At 37.2% G+C, this 25,479-nt stretch overlaps 1 protein-coding gene across 17 annotated transcripts in view; it reads right to left on the reverse strand.

The window, feature by feature from the left end:
- MBNL1 (muscleblind like splicing regulator 1) overlaps positions 1-25,479 on the reverse strand; it is a 176,514-nt gene that overhangs the window by 123,292 nt on the left and 27,743 nt on the right. For 12 of the 17 annotated variants that reach the window (XR_012331301.1, XR_012331300.1, XM_033855301.2 and 9 more), the window contains exon 2: positions 21,594-22,583. The exons of 3 other annotated variants lie outside the window; for them this stretch is intronic. Coding sequence is in view for 11 of the 14 variants with exons in the window: in XM_033855301.2 (XP_033711192.1) it covers positions 21,594-21,767 (174 nt within the window). In the remaining 3 variants the exon portion in view is untranslated. Of the gene's footprint in view, positions 1-21,593; positions 22,584-22,797; positions 23,198-25,479 lie in introns of those variants that run through there. 2 more of the 17 variants (XM_019934364.3, XM_019934369.3) reach the window with 2 other exon arrangements.

The following is a 25,479-nucleotide window of genomic DNA, read 5'->3' on the forward strand; positions in this document are numbered from 1 at the left end:
ACAAATTTGTTTAGAGGTCTACCAACCTTAAACCAGTATGTCCCCTTTTTTTGGCATGTGGCATGTTACTGAATCTGGCTCTTACGAATCCGCAGCCTATCTATTAGTTAACAGAATCCTGACGTAAACAGACTCCCTAGAAAAAACTGCAATTCATTAGTACTGTCTTTTGCTATTTAATACATATGCAAAACAAAGGCAAAAGATGCTTCTGAGCCTTGTTAGAGTCTATATAGGTTGCTTTCTGATGTTCTTCCTGTCTCAATAGTAGGTCCCAGGCATCTTTTATTGGGTCAATTTAACTATTGATTTCTACTCATAATGCTTATCAACAGCAGAAAAATGTCACTTTTTCAGTCCACTGCCTTAGGGCAGAAAAATTCACAGAATAAATGCTTAAAAATGAAAAAAAAAATCAATCAGCAACACTGTTATCTAATACATAAAATAACTCCAATAACCAATTTTGTTACCTAACTAAATTGACATTTTTCAGCCCAGTTAGGAGACTGGCATGAGACTACGGGTATATATTTTTTTCTTTGTGATATCACAATTAGTTGAGAAGTGAAAATTCAAGTCAAGTGATTTTAGTGTTCTACATACAATGCTAGTTTTCATTTCCCTTCAAAGAGATGACTGTGTCAATTTTTAATGAAATGTGTGGTCTAATTTACAACTGTAATGACTATAATTAGCTTAATTGTCTTTTGAATCTTAAGGGTGGGGCAAGGAAGGTCATGGCATGGGTCAGGAGCTACTAGTTCAGCTGCTATTCTGCATTTCGTCCCATTTTAAAGTCAATGCAAGTAAAGTAATATTTATTGGAAGCTGACCATGTGTCAGGCCTATGGGTAGGCACTGGAGATTCTAATAACTAAGGAATAGTCTCCGCTTTCAAAAAGCTTCCAGACAGAGGATGTGGAGGTCAAAAGCTAACTACAATGGTCTATCTATTTTAGGAGTATGTCAGAGTTCTAATGTAACTCTCCTGTCACTGCATTTTTATGCAGTAAAATCACCTAGGAAGTAATGTGTGTGTTTTCATATTTCTGTGCCATGGTTAATACTACCTGGCTTACTAGAATCATACCTAAAACCAGAATGAATAGGCTTTAAGTTAGGAATTAAGCGATTGTTCCTGGTGATACTGGTTCCTGGTAAAATCTGATCTGTCCAGATTTACAAAAAAAAAAAAAAAAAACTCAAGATAAAACAAATATCACCATCTCTTCCAATTAGTTTAAAAGTAGATCCAACTACGTGTTCTTGTGAAATTAACATGTTACTGTGTGTTATACAAATAAGAAGCAAGACTTGAAATACAGATTTACTGATTTAAAAAAAAAAAAAAGCTACTGAATGTTTTGGTGACGAAGCATGGCACACCAGGCTCAATCGGCCGTCTCTTGAGCATTTTACTTACTTCCCAACTTGCAAGATTAGGAAATCAAACTAGCCTCATAATCATCAACAAATACAGTAGATGTAGTACAAAGGTGTTCTCTTTTGAGCACCATATGAAGAGGCTCACTGATGAAGACAGTAAGTATTGCTTATGCCGCGGGAAGATACTCTACAGAGCCCGTATCTCTTTAAGATTGTTATCAAGGCCTTACCTTCCGTGAAAGCACACTTTGCAGAAAAGCATGCGAAATCTAAAAAAATGGGTCAGCAGAACTTAGTCTCCAAGGAGACAACATTTACAAATTGTGAAGCTCCTTGAAGAGGGCCACTATGTCTCAGGAAGTGACTGTTTAAGTGGAGACTGTAGCATTTGTTACCAGCTACATAATTACTCCACTCTAACCCTAAAGGGCCTGAAGTACTAAATTTTTAATCCCTCCTAATGATTCTCTTCAAAGTGGATAAATGTAGGTTTCTCCTCAAATACTTAATTGCTAGGACGACTGGCATCAACACAATCTGGATTGTTTTTGACTCTCCAGAACTTTTTTTAAATAGCTCGTCACACAGCTCCTAAAAGAATTGTTAGAGGGAAGAAATAATGAGCAAGGTACTAAGTGGTAGGGCCTAGGCATTTATACTTTTTGGAAGCTTGGACTCTCTTTTCTTCTTCAGGTTTAAGATATGCAACACTGTACAGGTTTCACACTGGGAAGCCAAAAAAATTTTTTCCCTAAAATTGGAGTGTGGAGAAATTTAAGTGCAACAGAGATACATGATCTCCAGACAAATAACCTGTGTCTTTGTTACTGTTATGAGTTCTACAATAAAAACAACAGTAGTTATAGTTGCAGTCTGGATCCCAGAATGTTCCCCTCACAATAAACACCAACGCCAATCAATGCTTTTCTCAATATTCTCAGCAGAGTGAAAGAAAAAGGAAAAACAAAACACCGATGATGTTGCTACCCTGGTAGTATTGCTTCTCCCCATTCAACCTCTGAAGAATAAATACTCTTCTACCTAAGCGTGATACTTTCCCAACAAAGCACTCTTACTAACAGTGAGTTAATATTGTTACAAAAATAACTGTGTATTGTGCCACTGCCCCGACCCATTATCACTCCCCTCTGAGACATGGGCTATCTATAAAGCCACCGTTATCAGGAAGCCTGACCAGGTCCCTATGTGCTGCCTGCACAAGATAACATACAAAACATGGCAGGACAGCAAATAAAGGCCTGTTCCAGCGATTTCCATCAACAGAACATAAACAGTCCATCAGAGTGTCAGAGAAGTTTAACCGGATGAGTCCTACTATAAATGAAGGGTGTTGGATTCCTTAGAGAAATAGTTTATGACTGTTTATATGTCACTATCCAACAAATGTCCTATTACATGAAAAAAAATTCTCTAACAAATTTGAAAGCACATAAAATCTGCTCACAATTATCGACCATGGTCAGGAAGAAACACTGCTTTCAATTCAATGAACACTGAATGCCAAGGACATTCAAAACACCATACATAGAGCGGTGATGAATGTAAGCCTCCCATTCTTAAGGAGCTTACAAAATAGTGGGAAAAAGAAACATGAAAAATGAACTATAAAATCAGGTATAATGTGATTTATTCTGTAATACATAAAATGGTAGGAAAATGTAGAGAAGAAAAGTTATTCATGAAGTATGTCTCATCTGATAATCACTGTATAATGCGGGCCTCTTATGAGTAAGAGCACAGAGAGAGAACTAATAACTAATCTGTCAACTGCAACCACAGGTTGACTTTAGATGCAAGTTTAGCCAAAAAAAAAAAAAAGGATTCTGCAAAAATCAATTGGCTAGGGCTTCCCTGGTGGCGCAGTGGTTGAGAGTCTGCCTGCCGATGAAGGGGACATGGGTTCGTGCCCCGGTCCGGGAAGATGCCACATGCCATGGAGCGGCTAGGCCCGTGAGCCATGGCTGTTGAGCCTACGCGTCTGGAGCCTGTGATCCGCAACCGGAGAGGCCACAACAGTGCGAGGCCCGCGTACCGCAAATAAATAAATAAGGCTAGTAGGTTATATTCCAAATTTTAAATATTAACCTGATACTGAAAAATCATAATAATCAAGGGTACTTAATTAGCCAGGATATTACAATTTGAAAGCTGGCAACCATCTGTGAATGACCATAGAGTGCCTTTTTTTTTTAAGCTGTATTGATTGTATTTCTATTCTTCAAATTGACATAATAGCTACTCATGGCTTAGAAATGAGATTTGCAGCCTGTCCTTCCAAAGATCTATGCAGTAATGATAAACCCAGTAGTTGGAATCCATCAAGCTCACACTGAGCATTGTCACTGGCAGAAAAGTTGCTGCTGGACAATGCATCTTTTCAAACCACCTGGAATAGAATCTGTAAATCCACAAACAAATGATTTTCCATCGATCAAGTCCTATTTTCATTCACATGCAGTTTAGAACCACAGAGTGGAATACATTTGTAGCAACCTGATAAACCTAAAACATTGAATCTTTAAGTTTATGATGATGCAGTTTTATATGTGCTAATGGAATTAAAAAAAAAAGTTCAAAAAACAGAATGGCCAACGTGCTGCCAAGATGATGGAGTTAAAGTATGTAATGGTGTTAAATAATTTCCCGTCGAATTTCAAGACCAACATTCATTAAATAATTGGAAATGCATGAAACAGAATCCTTTTAAGGAGTTTTGTCATAAGATAAACACATCTTAGTGATCAAATCACTTCCAGAATGCTGGTAACTTGAGATTTCATTTTTCTTCCAACAGTGACCTGTTTTTCTCTAGAACAGTTACTAAGAAAAATATTTTTCAGCTAGTCATAAGAATGACTTCCTTAGAAGCCCTTTCCTTTGTACTATTAAACAGTCTGGAAAATTGCTTGCTTGACTCATTCATGCTGTCAAAATATACTACAGGCTAAGGCTGACCATCAGTTTTCCCTGTTTCCTAGAACAACGCATATAATTTATGCATGAAGTTCTAAAGTAACGGCATCTGGAGTTTTAGCATCACTTTCATGTATTGATAGTTTATAAAACTATATCCACCCAGGCTAGTCTAATCATTTGCTGTGCCTGAGGCTGCCCGTAATGCAAGCAAAGTTTCGTTCATTTAAATACACGATCAATCAGAAATTCAAAGAGAAGATACTAGAATTATTTGGAGATTACTCTATTTGCAGTTGCTTGGAGATAATGAGATGAAATAAAATATGCAAAATATGAAATTCTTTACAAAAATAATTATGAGGTCAACCAGGTCATCACTGGAACTCCACATTTGTTGATATACATTGTAAGAATCTTAAAAGTAACACTTCTTCTTTTACCAACTGTCTATTTTATTATAATTAATAGAGGAGATAGAGCAAAATGGAAGATACGTAGCAAAAAGGAACCCTGCTAATTACAATCCATTTTTTTTTAGGGACCAGAAGTCATAGCGAGTGTTATTTAGAGAGAAAAAATTATTTTTGAATCTGAAAGCTAGCAGGGACATTAATGAAACAGAGTGACTCCACTCTACCTGCTAACTATGAATAAGAAATTAAGTAGGTGAGAAAGTTATTTCATTTTTTTTTTTAAGTCGCGTTTTCAAATTTATCGACGGTGCTAATCAAAAAGCAAAGTCAGCTCTATATGGGGAGTCTGGAGCATGTGAAGATCTCCAGATGGTTTTATCCTCGGGAGAAAAATACATCTTCTATATGGACTGAGAAGTCATGGCAAAAATACTACCTTCCCTGAACCTCTCAGCAGTATTCAAAGAATGGTTGTTAACCATGAGCCTACAGCTTTTGAAAACATATACCTGGCCATGTCTCTTGGTTTAGAGATTCCAACTGAGTAGGTCTAGGTGGTGGGGCAAGTGGTAGGGGTAGGGAAAGAATATACCTGCCAGGTCTTTTTGGCTTTGCGCAGAAAGCCTGGAAAAGCACCTGACATGCTATCTGGCACACAGCAGGCATGCCACGTAAGCTGTTGACTCACATGGAATTAAGTGGGTCCTACTGTTAGTATTGTGGATAACTAAGCAAGGGAAAGGTTTGAGTCTAGCAGGTATTCGTAGCAAAATGATCCAACTGGCACCATCTCTTGTACACTCTCTACTTTCAATGCTGAGCTTTCACAATTCTACAAAGTTCCAAACTGGCAGGTCCTTTGAGGACAGGGTTTTAATAGGCATTTCCAAAAAGCCAGTCATAATTGTTTATGTTCCCTCATTTTTCAACAATCGTATGCTAGGCAAATAAACCAGAGGTGACAAAAGGTTATAGATCAAAGAGCCCTGGAAGGTATTAACAAGGGGAGAAAGCAGTCCTCCTTCCGTCACCCTGAAGCAAACACGTTTTGAAAAAGTAAACAGGTTTAAAATTTGAGGCCATACTGTGACTAGGAAGGATTAATAAGGAGCGCCTTTATTAACCTGAAAGTTACTATCATTATCAGTATTTTAGTATTTTTTTTCCAATCTAATATTTCCATAAGTGGGGCGGAGGGGAGGGAGAGAGAGAACACACAAGTGCATGCTCTTTGACTACTGATGTTATCTGTAGAAACTTGTCTGCTGGAAAATGTTTCTTTAACTTTGGTTTGGCTCCTATCTTGGATCTGATGGGAAATAAAAACTTTTCCATGGATTAGAGCCAACTGAGCCACTAAAACAAAAGGTAACATTCATTAGAGGACCATGGTACCATGATCACAGTCTGAAGGTTAATTTTTTTTTCACATTAAGTATGGATTGTCTGAAGTTTGGAAAATTCAAACAATGTCAAATAAAATAAGTAAATATCAGCCCTACCTTAAATGTTATTGTTTACATGAAAAAATATTTTTCGCTAAGAAACAAAAGAGTAGATAAAAAGAACTCAATTGATTCCCAGCTTAATCATTTAACTTAATTTCCTATCTCTGCAATATCCCCCAGATGTGAGCACCTACACACACATACACATCCCACTTGCTATTTCTACATATATCCAATAATATGCGATTTCAATAGGAAACTATTCTTAAAAAGACGTGACTTTTTCTCAATAAAATGTGAGCATCTAAGGGTGTTAGCTCCCTTGATTTTTAAATGAAATACAGGGGGGAAATCCCAGCTTTCACACATCTGCTAACTAAATATCAATTGACCATTTAATGCCAGGAAGGACTTACTGCACAATTTTTGGCATCTTCTAAAATGCTGAAGGGACTTGCCTGGTGGCGCAGTGGTTAAGAATCCGCCTGCCAATGCAGGGGACACGGGTTCAATCCCTGGTCCGGGAAGATCCCACATGTCAAGGAGCAACTAGGCCCGTGCGCCACAACTACTGAGCCTGTGCTCTAGAGCCCTCAAGCCACAACTACTGAGCCTACGTGCCTAGAGCCCGTGCTCCGCAACAAGAGAAGCCACCGCAATGAGAAGCCCACGCACCGCGACGAAGAGTAGCCCTCACTCGCGGCAAGTACAGAAAGCCCGCATGCAGCAACGAAGACCCAATGCAACCAATAAATAAATAAATAAGTAAATAATTTTTTTAAATGCTGAAAACAAATTTTATGTTTCCTGCCTTCAGAGGTCCTCCTGTACTTTCTCCTAATTGTTTCACAACATGTTAAAAGCCTAAATAGCCAACTCAATTAAACAGGCTACAAGCATCTCCTTCAAACATATTTGATCCTCTTTCAACATCAAGTAATACAATTAACTCACGGCCACATACTAAATCAATACACAGCAGAACAGAATGAGCAATAATCAATAGCCTTAACAAGAAGGCAGTGGCACGGCTCAATAAATAAAATAGTAAGTGCACAACTCATATTCAGAATTAGAATATAACAAAATTTATACACAACTGCAAAGGAAAACCCAGAGCTAGCCACAGGAAACTACTAGGCTATACCAGCCCTGAAAAGACAATAAAATCAGGGAGCTGGGGCATTTTTCCCCATTCGCTGCAAAAAGTATATACTCTCATTTCTAACTAAAATAAAAAAAGTCTCAAGCTTGTGAATTAGGCCAGCATCTTTAAATATCTTGAAGCAAAAGAGACCATTTTACTGGGCTAGAATTGGATTCCTATCAATTCTGGGTAATATGAAAGGGGGAAAAATGAGGATGTGATAAATGGAATATCTTGGACTTGGATGCCCCTTTACACCTTTGAGGAAGTTAAGTGGTAGATATTTTACCAACCAAGTAAGTTTATACAGGTATAAAAAGAACAAAGTAGGGATAGTGCAAATCATGAAAAAATAGACTTTAATATCTAACCTTCTAGTCTGTGCAGGTACTTTACTGAATAAACATTAATTTTATTTTTGAAACAAAGTCCTAGGTGAGTCTTTTAGGAAGAAATTTACATAAATAATATACTATCTGAAATATCAAATGTGAACTACTTATTTTAGGCCAACACAGAGCTAAAGAGGCATTAGTTTTAAATGAAATTAAATTTGGAACAGATGGTCACAACCACTTTTCCAATCATGGATAACTGCATTTATGAAACGGGTTTTTAGGCACAGACAATGATATGAATACTGACTTATTTTATTAATACTACCCCAGTGAGCTTGAAGTCAAGTGGTACATGTGCTAGAGGTTAAGAGATGTTTTCTCTTGATAACAGGTAAATGTGATAATGCAGAAAAAACTCATCTTTAAATCTTTAAATTAAATCATGGATAAATACCTGTAGTACAGTATGCAAAATAATGCGACATTTCTTCTGACCTAAGGAAAGTTCTCTTAAGGGGAAGATACCTTAGACTGAATTCCAGCATTCAGACAAGAACACCACGAGCAGCTAGCTACTAGGTGTGAAGTGTTTACACTGAGAGAGATGTTGCATGGAATGACCTATATTATGGAAATGATCTCACTGAATTCTCACAAACATTCAAAGCAGGTATCATTAGTCTCATTTTATGGAGAAGGAAACTGAGACTTTGGGAGGCAAAGTGATTGGCACAAAGTCACTAGGAAGTGACTGATGGAATCAAACCCATATCAACCTGCATTCATGGTTTTGGCTCTTAACCAGGTCTTACTCTTTGCCATGAAAAGTTTTTTATTTACACATTTTTGAATATGGCTTTTTGCAATCACTCTGCAGATGCTACTTTGAGTAAAAACTCCAAGGTAGCATTGGGACTACGTGAAAGCCATCAGTGGCTACATTCTCGTTACTCCTGGTACCGATATATTTGCTATAAAATAATATTTTATTGTAGATTTCATCCCAAGGAAAAGAGCAAAGAGGCCAATCTAGACACTCAGAAAACACCAAGAGGAAAAACAAAGCAAAACTATAGCTAAAGCAAACTAATGAAGAAAATGCCCAGAGAAATGAAATCAAAGGACGAGGAATACCAGCACTCTGGTATACTCACCTTTCCCTGTGATCAATTTGGTTCTGAACACAAAATAAGTTTTACTTCCATACCAAGTTTGAGTTTATATATCAAAAACAATTTTGTTAACAACATTTCTAACTGGCTGTTTGACTAAACTGATGCATTCAAGAAAATGGCCAAAAGGCACTGAGTTTCTAATCGTTTAAGGAAAGGATCCTTGTAACACTAGCTATTGATGTTAAAGGTTTTCTCTTCCCTTTTGTCCAAGCCAGCATTCGTCCAAATGAAAAGCTCTGTGAGGATAATTGTATGTTTCTCATAGAGCATTTTAAGTCATATAATGAACACTAATATTTGGATACCTCTTTTAAAAGTCCAATTTAAACTAATATTTACTAAATACCCGGTAAGCCCAGGAATCTGACGTCCTTAAATCCATGTTTTTCTGAGAGCAAACATGCTCTTTTTGTCATATCATGAACAAAATGCAAACAGTGATTCTTATATTTAGTCATTTTTGTTTCAATTACAAACAATGCAAAAGTCTTAAAAACAATGTCATAAGCTATTTTAAAATTAAATATTCATGTGAAAAAACCCTCCTCTTACTAAAGGTAAGTACTATACAAATATACAAAGACTTAAATTACCTACTAAAATATTTTTCCTAGCTAATTTTTAAAATACAATCTTAAAAGTTAGCATAAATACTTAAGTGTGACATACAATAGGAAGACGTATTATATAAATCATTGTCAAAGAGGTGGGTGAATGCTTTAATCTAGATTTTAATTTCATATAGTATAACTTACAAAGACTTCGAAAGGCTTAAGCACAGTTTTTTGTTTCCAATATTATTATAAATGCCCAGTGAAACTCATGAAATATGAAGGAACTCTCACTCATTTAAAAAAAAAAATGCCTCATGATTCTATGCATTAGAAAAGTACCAATTATACAACTTCCTTGAATAAGAAAGGATATTCTATTTTATGCAAAAAAAAAATCATAAGGATAATTATGTAATGAAAACCTCCTTATCTGGTGCCCCATACTTCACTTCCAAGCTTTGTCTTAGAATACTGAAACTCTTACTTGTTTTTTTCTCAGAACAGCCTATTATTCTGATTTTCTATACTGTTCCCAGTCTGGCATGACTTTCAAAATTCTTCCTGACCTAAGTTTTAGATTCTCTATATTATCAAACTTCTTCTAGTTAAAATTTAGTATAAATTTTCCATTTTAAATTAAAAAAAAACCTTATTAGTGATTATTCAGGGATGTTTTTCTGAATTAAGAAAAAGTGTGAGTGATCATGTTTTAAAAAGTATAGTTGTCCTAAATTCAGGCAATTACAGTGACTCAACAAATATGCCTAAGTATGTCTGTCACTCTAATATGCAGACTCACTAATAATTAACACTATATTTTTGTATGCATAAGGTTGCTGTGTAGTGCTTCATTCACACTTTGTCAGCTTAAACAAGTTAAACTCAGAGCATAGGCTCTAAAGGTTGAAACACAGGCTCTAAAGACAGGCTGCCTGTATTGAATCCCAGTTTGACCACTTCCAGGCGATGCAAACTTGTATAGGTTACTTAATCATTCTGAGCCTCATCATTTTATATAATGAACAGATGATGATCAAAGCAGGGGAGTAAAATTAACCATTTCTATGTGTTACCTAAAAATCAATCTGATTCAGGTTTATCTTGCTAAATTTTGGAATATGACGGGTCTAGTATAAACCTTTTACCGTGTAAACACACTCTACTAATACAAGCACACAGTTTCTCTAGCAGTACACATAACCAGAGTTGAAATTCATCTGCTCTTCCCACACTGACTACTTAACGGTTTCCAAGTTTTTCATGACAAACCTCTCAGACATACACAAGGGCATTTAATGCCTACTTACATTTTACATGGGCAAATTTGTGTTCCACTGGGACATTTTAATATTAAAGAATAGAAGAGTTAAAACAATGTTTTATTATTCTAAGATTTTTTTTTTTTTTTTTGCGGTACACAGGCCTCTCACTGTTGTGGGCCTCTCCCGTTGTGGAGCATAGGCTCCGGACGCGCAGGCTCAGCGGCCATGGCTCACAGGCCCAGCCGCTCCGCGGCATGTGGGATCTTCCCGGACCGGGGCACGAACCCGTGTCCCCTGCATCGGCAGGCGGACTCTCAACCACTGCGCCACCAGGGAAGCCCTCTATGATCATTTTAATCTACATTATACTTCTCAGAAGCTGTAGTCTATCAACAACCTAACAGGCTCTGTGTGTTATTCACCCCACTGCCTATTGCAACTGTCTGGTACACAGCAGGTAATAAATGATGAAAAGGGGAGGAAGAATGGATTATTTTCCATTAATTGAGATGCAGAGGTGGCAAATACTTTGGTTTGCCATTTTTAAAATTCCTAACCATTCAGCATAAAAATATGTGTTTGGGGTGAAAATCTCTCCTCCAGCATTATTCATCCTTACGGGAAACACAGAAGCCAAAAGTAGCCAATAAAGATTCTAAAACATAATAATAATTTTGCATTTCTCACAATGCATACTCAACCCACTATATGTATGTTACATGTTAAGCTACTATATGTTAATCATAGTTTAAAGGTTGGGGGGAAGCTACTTAAATAGACTCCACTATGCAAAAACTTGCAATGTAGATGACTCTTCTTCAATGTAGATATGACTTTTAGTTTACCTGAGTTTAAGATGAGTTTGTGTTTGGAGTGTTCTTTTATATATTGGGTATTCTTATGTGTACATTTGTCTCCAATTTATTACTGTGCTATAATTCATGGAAGGCAATATCTGGCAGTAAAATTTCATAATAGTGAGAAAATTTTAATAAATAAAATCATGATGATAATCTTTTCTCGTGGCTAGATTTAGATTTCATTAGTTTCCACTTAGCCATGAAGAGTTATGAGATAATGTGAAGAAAGGTTCATTCAGAACACAGATCTTTCTTAACAGGATTCTTTATAAATAAATGAATTCTTTAGTTATTTCGTTCTTCATGGTTCATTTCTCAGTTGCCTCCATTAAAGAATTGTTTTATGAAAAGCAACGTCATCTACCAAAGAGGAATCTTATTTTGGGCATGATAAATTTGGCTCTGTTTTTCTCTAAAACCTTTTTTTTTTTTTTTTTTTAACTTGTAAGCTAACACTGTTTAGTTATAAAAGCTTCATGGGACTGGAAGATGTTACTAGACTTATTTTCAGTCTATGAACGATTTTAGAATATTAGATGAGCAAAGATATCTGAAAGCAAATTATCGTCTGAATGCAGTAACATGGAAAAGAATGAATTACAGATGTAATTTATCCGTCATGAGCAGATCCTAAACACTGATTATGTCCGTGCTTGTGCAGAAAATTGAAAATGATAGAAAAGCTTCCCAGCTTTTCTAACTTTAATTTTCCATGTTTTACTTTATGTAATTTACTGTCAACTATTAACAGCAGATGCTTCCTGCCTTATTTGAGAATAGCCTGGAATTAAGCATAAGTGATTCTGAAAACCAGAAGCCTTCACACCAAGTCTGAATTTTGTGCAGAGAGATAAATTCTAAGTTAAGATGCCTGGGGTCTTGAGAAAACAGTTTTTGGATCTCAATAAATAGTGAGTCTCAATCTAACATGAACTGCAATTAAAATATAAATATTGTTGAATAATTTGAGATAGCATCAGGGACCTCCCTGGCGGTCCAGTGGTTAAGACTTCGCCTTCCAATGCAAGGGGTGCGGGTTCGATCCCTGGCCAGGGAGCTAAGATCCCACATGCCGCACGGCCAAAAAACCAAAACAGAAAACAGAAGCAAATTCAATAAAGCCTTTAAAAATGGTCCACATCCAAAATGTCTTAAAAAAAAAAAAAAACTGAGATAGCATCAGAAGAATCCTTCTGAGCCTAAAATTGTTATCTAGGGTTAAAATATAGGTGGTTCCCAATAGACCAACGGTGATGCAGGGAGAGCTGCCCCAGCCTGGTGGCCTGTGGCTATGGGAACTCTCTTATTGGGAATTCCCTCTAGTTCTTCTCTTTCTACTTGTGGTCTCAGAATTAGTAGTTGTGAGAGGGAAGGGAGGGAAAAAAAAGGAAAGATAAACCACCGGACACATTTCTCTCTCTCTTCCTTAAGTTTCTCTTCCACTGACCCTCCAATTGCTATGGAAAAGTTCCACCTCTGAACTCCACCACACCACCTAATATACTGGTCTCCCTGTTAGTAATTTGCCCCTGGAGGGCTGTGTTTTTAATATCTGCCTTCCCAAAGTTTGACACAGGAAGTGTTTAAGTTATACTCCTTGAATTGTGAAATCCCCACCCCCTATCACCTCCTAGATGTCTTTCTTCTCATATCTGGTTCTTTATTGCTGATTCCTTGACTATATCCTGTGATAAAATGGCCAGAAAACAAAAACAAAAAAATCTTAGTTTGATATTTTCACTATGCACCTATTTTTCCCCATTTCTACCAGTAATCAGAAGGAAACGGTATCAAAACAAAGCTACGCTTTTGATCATTTTAGAAAGGAAAGAGAATGGGAAGAAGCTGTTCATCAATATGAAGTTCCACAGTGGACCAGACTCAGAACCAAAAAGCTATACATTTGAAAAGGAAGCAGGTTGAGACCTTAGCAAAAAAGAAAGGTTACTTGGAAGATATATTAACAAAAAAGTCATCCCACCCAGGGGAAGCTTTTGACATAGCCCCTCATTCCATACCCTGTCTTTACTCCCTATGATTCTGAGCCCTACCCTATTGAAAGCCAGCTCTGGGTCACAGGAGTAGCCCAAACATGGAGCTGAGGAAACCTCTCGCACCGGCTTGCAGATAGTGTCTGCGAGTTTAGGAAAGGCTACCTTCCCTGCATTAGGCCCGGATGAATTTCCAGAGCCCCAAACTGAAACTTGAAATGTACTTTTCCCATCGAAACAGTTTAACAAAAGCAGTTGGGGACCTATGACCCTCATATTACTTAAGATGTATGATGGGATAGTACTCATAATGTTTCTGGGGAGGCTCCTGGGTTTAATTAATAATCAGAGTTTCCAGGGTACTCTTTGTACTGAACTATAACTCAAGCATCCTATGGGTTACTTAGGCTTCCCAGGGTTGGACTAATGACTTACCCACACTGCTTCTGTGGAAAAATGCTTTCTAGACAATTAAAACTTTGGAATATTTTTTAATATACATTGGGGGACAGCTACATAGTTTACACAGTGACTCCTTAAGATGATAAATTTAAAAAGTTTTTCCTACATGGCCATACATTTAAAACAAATATATAATCTTTGAAAGTTGGTGGAAGCAATTTTTTTCATGTGGGACCTTCCCGGACCGGGGCACGAACCCGCGTCCCCTGCATCGGCAGGAGGACTCTCAACCACTTGCGCCACCAGGGAAGCCCGGTGGAAGCATTCTTGATGCTATTTTGTGTTTCCTCATTGATTCATTTGTTGACTTAAAATATAATGTTTTGAGTATTTATTGCTTTAGGCCCTATGCTGTAAACCTGCCTGAAATATTAATTTTTATTCTTAAGCACTGCTGGTCAGGTATTTTCTTTGCTGAATCCTTGGGATGTGGATATGTAAATTAAGAAGCAATGTTTTACTGGAAAGTGGTTAAAAGTGCAGGCTGTGAAATTAGGTTACCGGGCTTGGAGTCCACATTTTACTGGGTGAATGACCTTGGGGACATCACTTAACTTCTCTGTACTTCAGTGTGACCATCTGAGAAATGGCAGTGATACCAGTAACTCTTCAAAGAGTTTTTGTGAGGACTAAGTACTATGAAAAAAATAAAAGCACTGAAAATACTGACCAGCATAAAATAATTTTCAATAAATATTAACTCATTTTATTTTGCTTCCTACAGAGGAAATAAAGTATTTTTGCAGAAGCAGCAGAAATAGGCATCAGAGTAACTACAGATTCTTTTGTCGAAATCATTGAGACCTGTTTTTTATGACATACCTTCCTGTTATATTCCAGTTATAAATATATAACTGTTTATATAAGTATGCACTGGCAATAGGAAAATTAAAAAAATAAAGAAAGCAATTTTTAATTTCTGTATTAGTAAAAATCAATCCATTCGTGATATGCCATATTTTATTGACTAAATATATCATGATTTGAAAGGAAAAAAAAAAGGCAACTCTAGTTAACGAGGACAGGAAAAGTGAGGACAGGTTTGCCAAGATAAGAAGATAAAAGTTTCTCTTCAGAAGTGATCTCCCCTCATACCCAGATGCTTTTCAGGGAGAGATACTTGATTCTGGAAGTTTTCTGGGGGGAAAAAAATCTCGCTAACTCCCATCCCAGTAACTGCCCTCTTGAACATCCATTTCCCCCTTCTACCTAAACTACCCAGAGGCATGGTTTCAATTAGGGCGACAGTTAAGTACATAGTTTCCAGCTATCCTTGCTGCCAATGAGAAACCAGGATGAATCACTGGGTGAAGCTTAGAGGACTTTTGCTAAAAGGAGCCTAAGTGGGCTGGGCTGCGGCCTCTTTTGCCCATGCTTCTTCCTGCTTCCTGGAATGAAGATATGGTGGCTGGCACTGCAGTGGCCATCTTGCAATTTTTAAATAAACCTATGGTCGGAAGTCATGTGTTCCCGAGGACCTAAGGGTGAAGAAACCTAAGTTCTAGTGACTGTGGAGTCATCACATAGGCCTGGACAACCTACTGAAATATAAACCCTTAATTTGTTTATGCCTCATGCTGGGGAGGAGAGGTGTCTCTGTTACTCAATACTGAATGTAATTCCTTAAAGACAAAATGTCTAAATCATTTCTGTATGACTCCAGAGAGAAATATAAAAAGGGATCAGAACCAACAGTTCTGAAGCTGGGCAGTTAGAAAGCTGGAAAGAACTCAGGGAGAACACAAGAAGAATATTACTGGTCAGACACGGCCAAGGCCCAAAGGTATCCAGGAGAGAGCCTTTCAATCAAATTATAATGTATAAGGGCTTATAACTATCAGTATCTTTAAAACACAAGTCCTTATAATAGAGAAAGTTTTATCTCTAACAACAAATCAAACTATCTCAAAGTGAAAATCTTTCAAAAATGTGCCAGAAGAGTATAAATAATGCTGTAGGTGATGTTCATTTGATGTTTTCTGTATAAGAAATACAGTATAAAAACTCTGTAGTTGTTTATCATAAATAAATATTAGAATAAGATGTCCTCACCAGAATTATTCCTGTTTAAGGTAAAATTCACCAAGAAATCACTATTCTAACAATCTGTTCTACTTCAAGCAACTAAGTATTTCTAACAAGCCTTTCCAGTTGCTTTTACTGAAATTTCTGTGTATTAATAACTATCCTCAGGGCTAAATCACAGACCATCTACTAAGTTATCCATTTCCACTGACATAATTTTTGGCCTTGTTAACATAGAAATTGCTCCCTTATCTACAAGCACAAAATGTGCTTCTGCTGAAGTTTAAAAAAAAAAACAAAAAAAAAAAACACTCAAAATTTGCTCAATAGGATCTCTTTGTAAGAAAATAAGAAGCTTTGTCTAAGTCTGTGGGAAGGCAGAGACATTGCTCAGCATGAAAGGTAACAGATTAGCGATGCTGATAGCTGACATCCTCTACTTATCCTGGGCAAGGAAAATGACAGGATAAGCTTCCCAAACTAGGTCCCTAGGTGTCTGTGCTGAGTCTGAGAAACATTCAGTTTCTCACCTCTCGCGTGAACCAGGCACATGTCACACACTTCCGGAATACAAGATTCACACCACACTGCATAGGCCCTTTTAAGTCAGTCATAGCCGTCAGCAACAGCCTCGTACATGGAATTGCTTTGAGGCCATTCGTGTGGAATCAGAATTTTGTGTATGTTTAGAAGTCTGCGTTACAATTAAAGTTTGAACTCGATTATAAGTGCCACATTGCTTTAGGTTTAAATTGTTTTTAGTTTGCCACAAAAGTTGAAGCAAGGTTTAACGCGAAAAAGAAAAAATAGAAGCAGTGTACCATAATCTTATGAAGAAAAAAAAAAAACTAGCTCTAGAATTAGTGCCTTAGGTATCATGATTCAAAACACGGCTTGAAATTTGTCCAAAAGTTTAAAAATCTTTACTCCTTTAAAAAATATTATTCTAAAAAAAGTCTAACCATAGAATATAAATAGGTAAATGAATAAAGTTGTAAGTATAACCAAAGCAGCTGCGGCTACTGAGAATTTCATTAAAGAAACGTTTGTGTCAGAGTTGATGACATTACGCCTGGCTCATTCACAGGATATTCTTTACAAAGTTGTGACGTTTCTGCTTAGAAAATACAATTTGAACTTTCGTATGATACACAATGCTACCCAAGTTATGCTAATAGCTCATCTCCTAAATCATTAGGGGGAAATGAGGAAGTCCTGTGTCAACCTGTCACTGAAAGACACACTGAATACGTACCTCAGAGCTACACGTACATATAATACTCTGTCAGAGTTTTCATTATCACATGGGAGATGCGCTTAGCAAAACAACAAACAACAATGAAATTCCAGGTAAAAGTTATTCCAATTAGGAGCCTACTAGATCCAAGTTTTAATTCAAAAGTAGATGTTTAGCCTGAAACTTGCAGATACCATTTTGTCAGGATTATCAGCTGAACTGGTTTAAAAGATATTATGGAAAGACTACGCTGGGACTTACAGTAGCAGCAACACAGGCAATTGCTAAATGGAAGATAAACTGTGCTAACAATGGAAGATCTTCTAAAGTGTAACCGTCAATACCTTGAGACCACTTTATTATGTCCAGTTATGTCACCCTCTCCCCACGTAACCATCTGGAGACTTGGTTTATCTGCGTTACTAACTATGAGTTTTCTAGTTGCTCATTTACCTGGATGTTTACCTATTTGTGTGTCTTCTAATAGCTGATTTTATTACTTCACATATTCCGCTAAGTCTTCAGAGGCACTTTGAATGTGTTCGCTCATGCCCTTGATTCCACCCCACTTTGCAGTGGAATCTGGTCTCTGATGTGTCTATGATAAATCTGATCAGCTGGGCTATCTATATACACAAACATGTATAACAGTGAAATGAACAATTATTTATCTTAAACAAAATTGCCCAATTTGGTAAGAGAACAAGGTACTAAACTTTTCAAAGGTAGAAGTTTGCTAGATTTTTGGAAAATAGATAGTAAACATAAAGGTTATACTTCTCCTCCCAGAGCACCTGAAAAATAAATGGATATTTGAAAAAGAAGAATTCAATAAGCAAGTCTCTTTCTGCTGATCACAAGATGAAAGCTTATTTTTTGATAATATAAATAACCTGGCATCACATTCAAATACAGCCTGTAGGCTTTCTTTATATCAACTACTTAATTTTAGTTAAGAGATGATTACTGAAGAAAATAGGTCACTTGCCATTAACGACTCTTTGAATCATCACTCCTGAAACATAATATTCTAATAGCATCTTATAGTGTTGACATTTTTCTTTTGATATTTTTCTCTTTGGGTATCCCTTTCATAAGCCATAAGAAAAAAAAAATCCTCTCCAGCATTAAATAAAACACTTTTCTAATGTTCAGTATTTCTGAAGTAATAAAACACTCAAATCTATAATCTGTGAGCAATTTAATTCTCAGTATGAATATACTCTTAGACTGTTGGAAATTAAGACTGCAAGTGCAAAAGCAAAATTAAGGGAGAAAAATTAAGTGCTTAAAATATTGTTTAATTTATAAATGATAAGTCATTATTACATCTTTTGTTCTTTCTTACTGCCATATTCTATTTCAGTATATTCATATGTACGTATATTCCTCATTATTATATATTCTCATTTTACTTAGCAACACATTTACTGTGATGCAGAATTCTAGGTTTCCACGTAGTAAATGCATCTAAGTTAATTATTTAAACTTTAAAATCACCTATATGCAACTAAAAGACTATCAGCTGATTTTCTTCCTATTTCCTTTAGTATGCCAATTGATTTCTTTTACATAAATACTTTCTTGAACTGTTTGACTTCTGTTTTTAATGAAATGAATTCTCCGCCTCTATGTAGAAGTCTGCTATAAACCTAAGTCACCTGGGAGCCTGGCCAAAGTCTGAAACAGCACAGCTGAAGGGTACAGCCATTTCCCAGGGTCCTCTCAGAGAGTATTTGCTTTGCTTTCCTAACTTGCTAAAAATAGTAGATTACACAGTCTACCTCCATCTCAGGGCTCAAGAACTCACAAAAGGCTGGACTATGGATTGTAGCAATATATAGAACACATTTTATTAAAGAAGTCAGGATATTACAAGTTTTCTAAATTCCTTCCGTTTACTCTCTGAAACAATACAAATGATCTAGCGGTTACTGGCATGGAAACCTCATAATGCTCCCAAATTTCAGAACTTCAGGCATGAGTCATAGAATTACTTTAACTGTTTTAAAATATGTTTTTGATCTATTTTAGCCACAAAATTGAACACAGGAAGACTACTATCTAAAAGGTGGGATTCTAAATACTCTATAAAGAATCACATGTGTTACTTACAAACACACACACATATATATGAAACATGGCTTTTTGAAACATGAATACTTAATTACACATTCAAATTTTTTTAAATTACTTCTTAACATAGTTCCCTAACATTTAAGGAGCTGTTGTTCTGGGGATGAAGCTTCACCAGAAATAAATTTGTGTTTATTTTTTCCCTGTTATTTAAATCAAAATATCTTACCACATTTTAGACACTATAAATTAAATGTTTCTCTTAGAAAGACAAAGAATATGGACAACGTTTTCATTGATTAGCTGCTACAACAAGCTGATTTCAAAAGTAAACTTAAAATCTTGAAATTATTTGTTATTAAAAAAAAGTCCTTGATGTTGATGTGGCAGTTGAATCCTGTTAACCACACAGCATGTCATTAAGCAACGCTGCTGCTTTACTCAAAGGGGGACTGTTCCATGGCCACAAGTGAGCAGCAACTAAAAAAATATTTTGAGATGGAAAAATAGCAACTGAATTTTAATGTTTCACAATGTTTCCAAATGCTGTGAAAGCAGGTCTTCTGTGAAACCACTCAGTGTCACAGCCAAGTTTAAGGTCCTTCATTTTGCAGCTACCAGTGCACCATCAACTGTCTGTGGGATTAAAAATTGGATTAACTAGTAATTGGGTCAAAACAGGGCTACTTATGGACACAGCTGGTTACAGACAAGTGTAATTAGCCCTTTGCTGCTCATTTTATGGGTCCCAGTCTCTAATCACACCTAAATTCAGTTGGCAGGAATTTAGGAAGACACATTCACAAGGTACAACCACTGTGCCCTTCATCGATGCCTTTCAAAGGAAAGGGAAAAAAAGGCCCAGTGGTAATTTATAACTTTTGTTTATTGATCTTTAGCACTATGACACTAAGTACAATCTAACATTATAAGGTATCTTTGTTGTTGTTAATACCTTTTTTTATATTCTACTTTAAAGATAATATCCTTGAGTCTTTGGTGAAACTTTAGCAAAGTGAGCTGCACACACTGGACCAAGAAGCAATTTACTGAAATAGTTAACTCACAAGTTAACTCATAACATTGGGGTGAGTTATGAGTTAACTTACATGTTAACTATTTCAGTTAATTCACCCCTATGGTATTAAAGAAAGGTTACTGTAGCACTATTTTTTTCTTTTTGCAAAAGACAAAATGGATCTATGAAACCTTCACTTTTCTATATATGTTGAAAAAACAGCGACTCCCCTCTCCAAGGTTCAAAGAGTGAATTAAACCAGCACATTAATATTCAAAGGCAGTTCATTAAACCAAGTATGTAGAAAGTACCCAGGAATCTTCACACTTCTAGTTGACCTTGCACATCAAAATTAAGACATGTATGCTATCTTTTAAAAGACCCACTTTCAAACTTGATACCTGAAATACGAACCCAGTGACATTTTTGAATGTCAAAATATACTAAAGTGAATTTGTTGGTATTATGGTGCCCACAAAAGCTAACTTTTAACACCCCTAGCTGAGACTGTTACAAATAAAAACATAATAATCAGGAGGTAACAGAAAATAAACTGCTAAGTTACTTCACATTAGAATTTTAGAAACTTTAAAAATCCAATTAATAATACTACTCAAGCGTTTCTACTGAATTATAAAAGTCACATTCAACAAAGTTTATGCCTCTGATAGGGTACTGTGGCAGCAGCCCAGAACCTTACTTCTAGTTATGTTTTCCACAAAATACATTGCTTCTGGCCTTAAAATAATATGCTCATACAACAAAAAGGAACTCCACAATGTCAAAACATTAATATAAAAAGTCTATCCAAGTTTAGCTGACAGAATCTGCTATACTTTTACAACGGTACAGCACGTTTTCAAACAAGCAAAAACAAATCATCCCCATCCAGCTAGTGCCATGGCCTTGTACATAATCTATGCACATGCTAACACACACGTGTATCTACATTTACTATTCCTATAGATAGGCACTGACTTAGCTACTATTAAGTAAAAAGTAGCCTGACACCTTCTGCTCTAGAAAAAAAAAAAATCACAGCATTAAAGGACGGAGAAAGTTATTCGTAACAAAGAAAGTTTGGCCAGACTTGGTTCTACTGCTTCTCAGTAAAGTCCCCCACCTCAACATCATCAAGAACACACCGTATAACTAAAACTATTAACACAGCAATCCATAATTCCAAACTCAGTGGACTGTATATCCACATCCCCTTTATTCAATTATTGCATATCCTTAAAATAATATAATATTTACTCACTTTCAATGAATCAAAGCAGGCGATTACTCGTCCATTTTCAACTTGGCAGCTTTTCGAAGGATGTGCAAATTTACATTCCGTGTCTGGCCGTGAGCAAGTCCCCCTTTGGAACTCTCTACATACTTCCAGTGTTAGCCATTTTGTGTCCCGAATTGGTGTGACACTAACAGCCATGTTTAGATTTTACAGGTAGTTAAAATTTTCAGTGAAACCAACAAACCCAACCCCCCCCCAAAAAAAAAACAGTAACAACCAAAAAAAAGAAAAAACTGAACTGATAAAACTGTAAAATGATGATGAAAATGTCTCCTCCAAAATACTTTTCCCCCACTCCCTGCTTTAAAAGTACATGGAAAATTGTGTTGTCAATATCAAGGAAAAGATCTCCCACTAGAAATTCACAGCATGAAACTGTTAATTCAAAGAGGTTTTGGTTTTTAGAGAAATACTAGGATCGTAAGTAGATGAACGTTTAAAAGGAGGGCCTCGAATCAGCCTTGTGCTCTCAGTAACCCCTTCCCAGTGCCAATTTGGAGCCCAAAATGCAAGCATGAAAACGTGGCAGACCCTTTGACACCGAATTTCCAAGCTGCTTTCAGCAAAGTTGTCTGAAAGGGAATCTCCTCGCAGCTGAATTTGCAATGGAGTTTGGTGATGCAATCGGTATTGATTAGTTTGGCATAGACAGATGCAGCAGTTTAGAGCAAAATCGAGAAAATGATTTTTTTTTTCCTCCTTGATTTCCTGGCAGAAGATATCTTACTTTTTCAGCAAACTTTTCTTTTAAAACTAAAGCAGCCTAGGGCAATGCCAGCTACTTAGAGCTTTTCTCTTGATTATAAGTAGAAATGGGGGTGTCTGGGCTAGAGGTGGAGGGTGGATGTGCTGTCGTCACAGTCTAGCTGGCAGCAAGCAAGGCAAAAGCAGAGACTGCTCTAGAAGCGGTTCCAAGCAGCAGAGACGTCAGGAAAGGCACTTCTTAGTACCAACCTGTAGAAAAAAGAGATAGGTTAAGATTTACTAAGTAGCTCTTCACTGATGTCCTACAGTATCACAACCTTGCCATGTGCTACCAGACTAAGTAGTATTCAAGTCAGCCTCTCTCTCTCCCTCTCACACACACACACACACACACACACACACACACTCTCTCTCTCTCTCTCTCTCTCTCTCTCTCTCTCTCACACACACACACAATACTTACAGTGAGGCATACTGCAGCCAGCCATCGTAGATTTATTAAAAAAAGGGGCCGTTTCCCCTTGTGAAGCAATGCATGATAGAGAGATAACCAATCACAGATAGTGTTGCAGCAATATTCTGGGCAGAAAGCCAATAGTGTGGGTTGTCTTATGAAAGGTCGCGCCTGTCAGATGTTCATTACTATGCTATAAGCACAGAAAATGTCCATCAGATGTGACTTATTCCACTGCAAGAGGACGAGCATGTGGGTTTTGAATTTACCCAACATGCAGTTAGTGGACTAAACCATGTTAGTTTCAAAACAGCTTCTCAAACAAGTCCAAGCACTTGAAGATCATTATCAGGAAATAAAAAGCAAGGTTTAAAAACTACAGCTGACTTCCAAGCTGCTCTCCCTCCGGCTCTGCGCAGGCACGGGCACTGAACAGCCTGCTCCTGCTGTCCTGACACGTGAATAAAAAAGGAAAGGGGTGTTTACAAATGGTACATTCTCCTGACCTATCCAATTCACTTCCTTCTACAGCCCAAGTCCTGCCCCTCCACTGAAAGCGGCACTCATACTGTAAAACTATTCCATTCAGCCGGCAGACACTTTGTCAATATATCACAGGGAGGCGAGATACGAACAAAAGCATCCTTTATTCTAACATTTTTTAAGCAGAAGTTGAGGTCATGTGGGGAAAATAAGGAGTGCAGTGTTGTCAGTGTGGCTGGCAAATCTGAAGTGAACCTCAAGGGAGAAAGTGAGTCCATCGCAGAAACATGAAATATTGAAGTGAACAATTTGATTTGGGCAACATGATGCACTTCAGAGGTACGAATGAAGCTGGAGGGTGGGAGCTGGGGGATCCCCTGTTGCCTAACGATCTATTAACTCAGACTGCTCTCTACAGTGGGGCATTTTTGCTTTTAACAACTTACTTTCTCTTTCAATCTAGATGGAAAAACTTTCAGAAAATGCTCAGTAGTTACCAAAAGCATACACTTCTTTCCCCCATTTTGAAAGATACCAAAGAAAACAAGGCTTTAATAACTCTAAAAGTTTCACACTCTAAAGAGCAATGACACAGTATAATAAATACTGTTAGGTTACACTTCTTCAAGGGCCAAAAATGGCCAACTAGCGTATATTTCTAATGTGGAAATTAGAATACAGAATATGAATATGAATATATATATATACATACATATATATAAACCATGGATATCTAGCCGAAATTTTTTAAATTTATTTTAGAACTAATACTGTCATTCTTAACATTAATTTTTTTAAAACTCCCAGATACTAGGTTTAGAAAATATTGTAGTAAGACTACAACTTTTGGAAAGATTTAAAAAGAAAAAAAAAACTCATACTGATGCTCCAGAAATATTTTTGTTTTTAAAAAATTTTCCGGTCCTATTTCCTCGTTCTGTAAAAGCAAAGCCAAGTTGGTGACAAACTCTTAAGATTCATCCACCTTCCTTAATGTTTACTCTGCATTCAAAATTTCTCAACTTCTTCATGCCTTGCATAGGTACCACATCTGTGGTCAACATCTCTTTTGTCTTTCTGGAATCTTCAAGAGCTTCACCTGCAACCCTTACCTCCTTTAGAAGCTGGCTAACATGTCACTTCTTCCGAGAAGCTTTCAGGATGTCACTTCCTCCGTCTCCACCCACCCATATATTAACACTGTCTCCTCCCAATTACCTCTGCTCCCCTATACAGTGTTTTATTTGCGTACATGACTGACCCACTAGCCTAATGTTCCCAAGGACAGAAACAATCTTACTCATCTCAGTAACCCTAAGTGCCTGGCTTAGGGATGGAAAACTGACGGAGCTCCATAAACTGTGGCAAATTAAATGACTGATTTCTACATGCAAGCTGGAATTCACTTTACAGCACATAAATACACAAACACATGCAGGAACACACCCATATAAACAAATGTGAACACACACCTGAAAACACACACACACACTCCTCATTGCCTCTATAAATTTCTATATTCTAGGGTCACTCAGACCTCCCACTGTCTAGGAATCCTCCCCCTGGCCCTGGACAGCTCCCTCTCACACTCCAGCTCTTCTAAAACTTCATTACTCTCAAGTCCCTCCTCCTACATGTTGCTCTCACTACCAACAGTAGATGACCTCATACGTCACAAATATTTCATAGTAAAAATAGTGGCCCCCAGGCATGGACTCTCTCTCACCTTCCCACCACCCATCTTTAAACTATCTTTCTGTAATCTTTCTTCTCAGTCTCCCAGGAGCTTTCCCTTCTCCTGCCCAAGGTTAAGCTGCCACTTTGACTGGCTCCTTCTCGAGACTTCTTTCCCTCTAAACTCCCTCTATATAGGAACACCTGCCTTTCCTGCAATTCCTTCTCTTAGCCCTCAAAGTGCTGAAGAAGCTCTAAACTGGAAGGGGTGGCACAGCAGGAGGAAGGGGACCTTGCCTAGTTACACACCACCTCTCCCTAATGCTCGTAATCCATGCTTCCCAAACAAATGTCTGAAGAGTCATCTACACGTGCTATTTTCCTGCCTCTCCGTTCACGCTTGAATCTGTATCAGTGTAACCTCCCTAACTATTACTTTAGTGCTCAGCGACAGTCGTCAACGCCCCCAACCAAGCCAAATCCAAAGACTACGTACGCATAGTCCCTTGTCATTACTTGACCTCTAACGGCCGG

This window comes from Tursiops truncatus, chromosome 4, assembly GCF_011762595.2.
Source record: "Tursiops truncatus isolate mTurTru1 chromosome 4, mTurTru1.mat.Y, whole genome shotgun sequence".
Taxonomy (NCBI): domain Eukaryota; kingdom Metazoa; phylum Chordata; class Mammalia; order Artiodactyla; family Delphinidae; genus Tursiops; species Tursiops truncatus.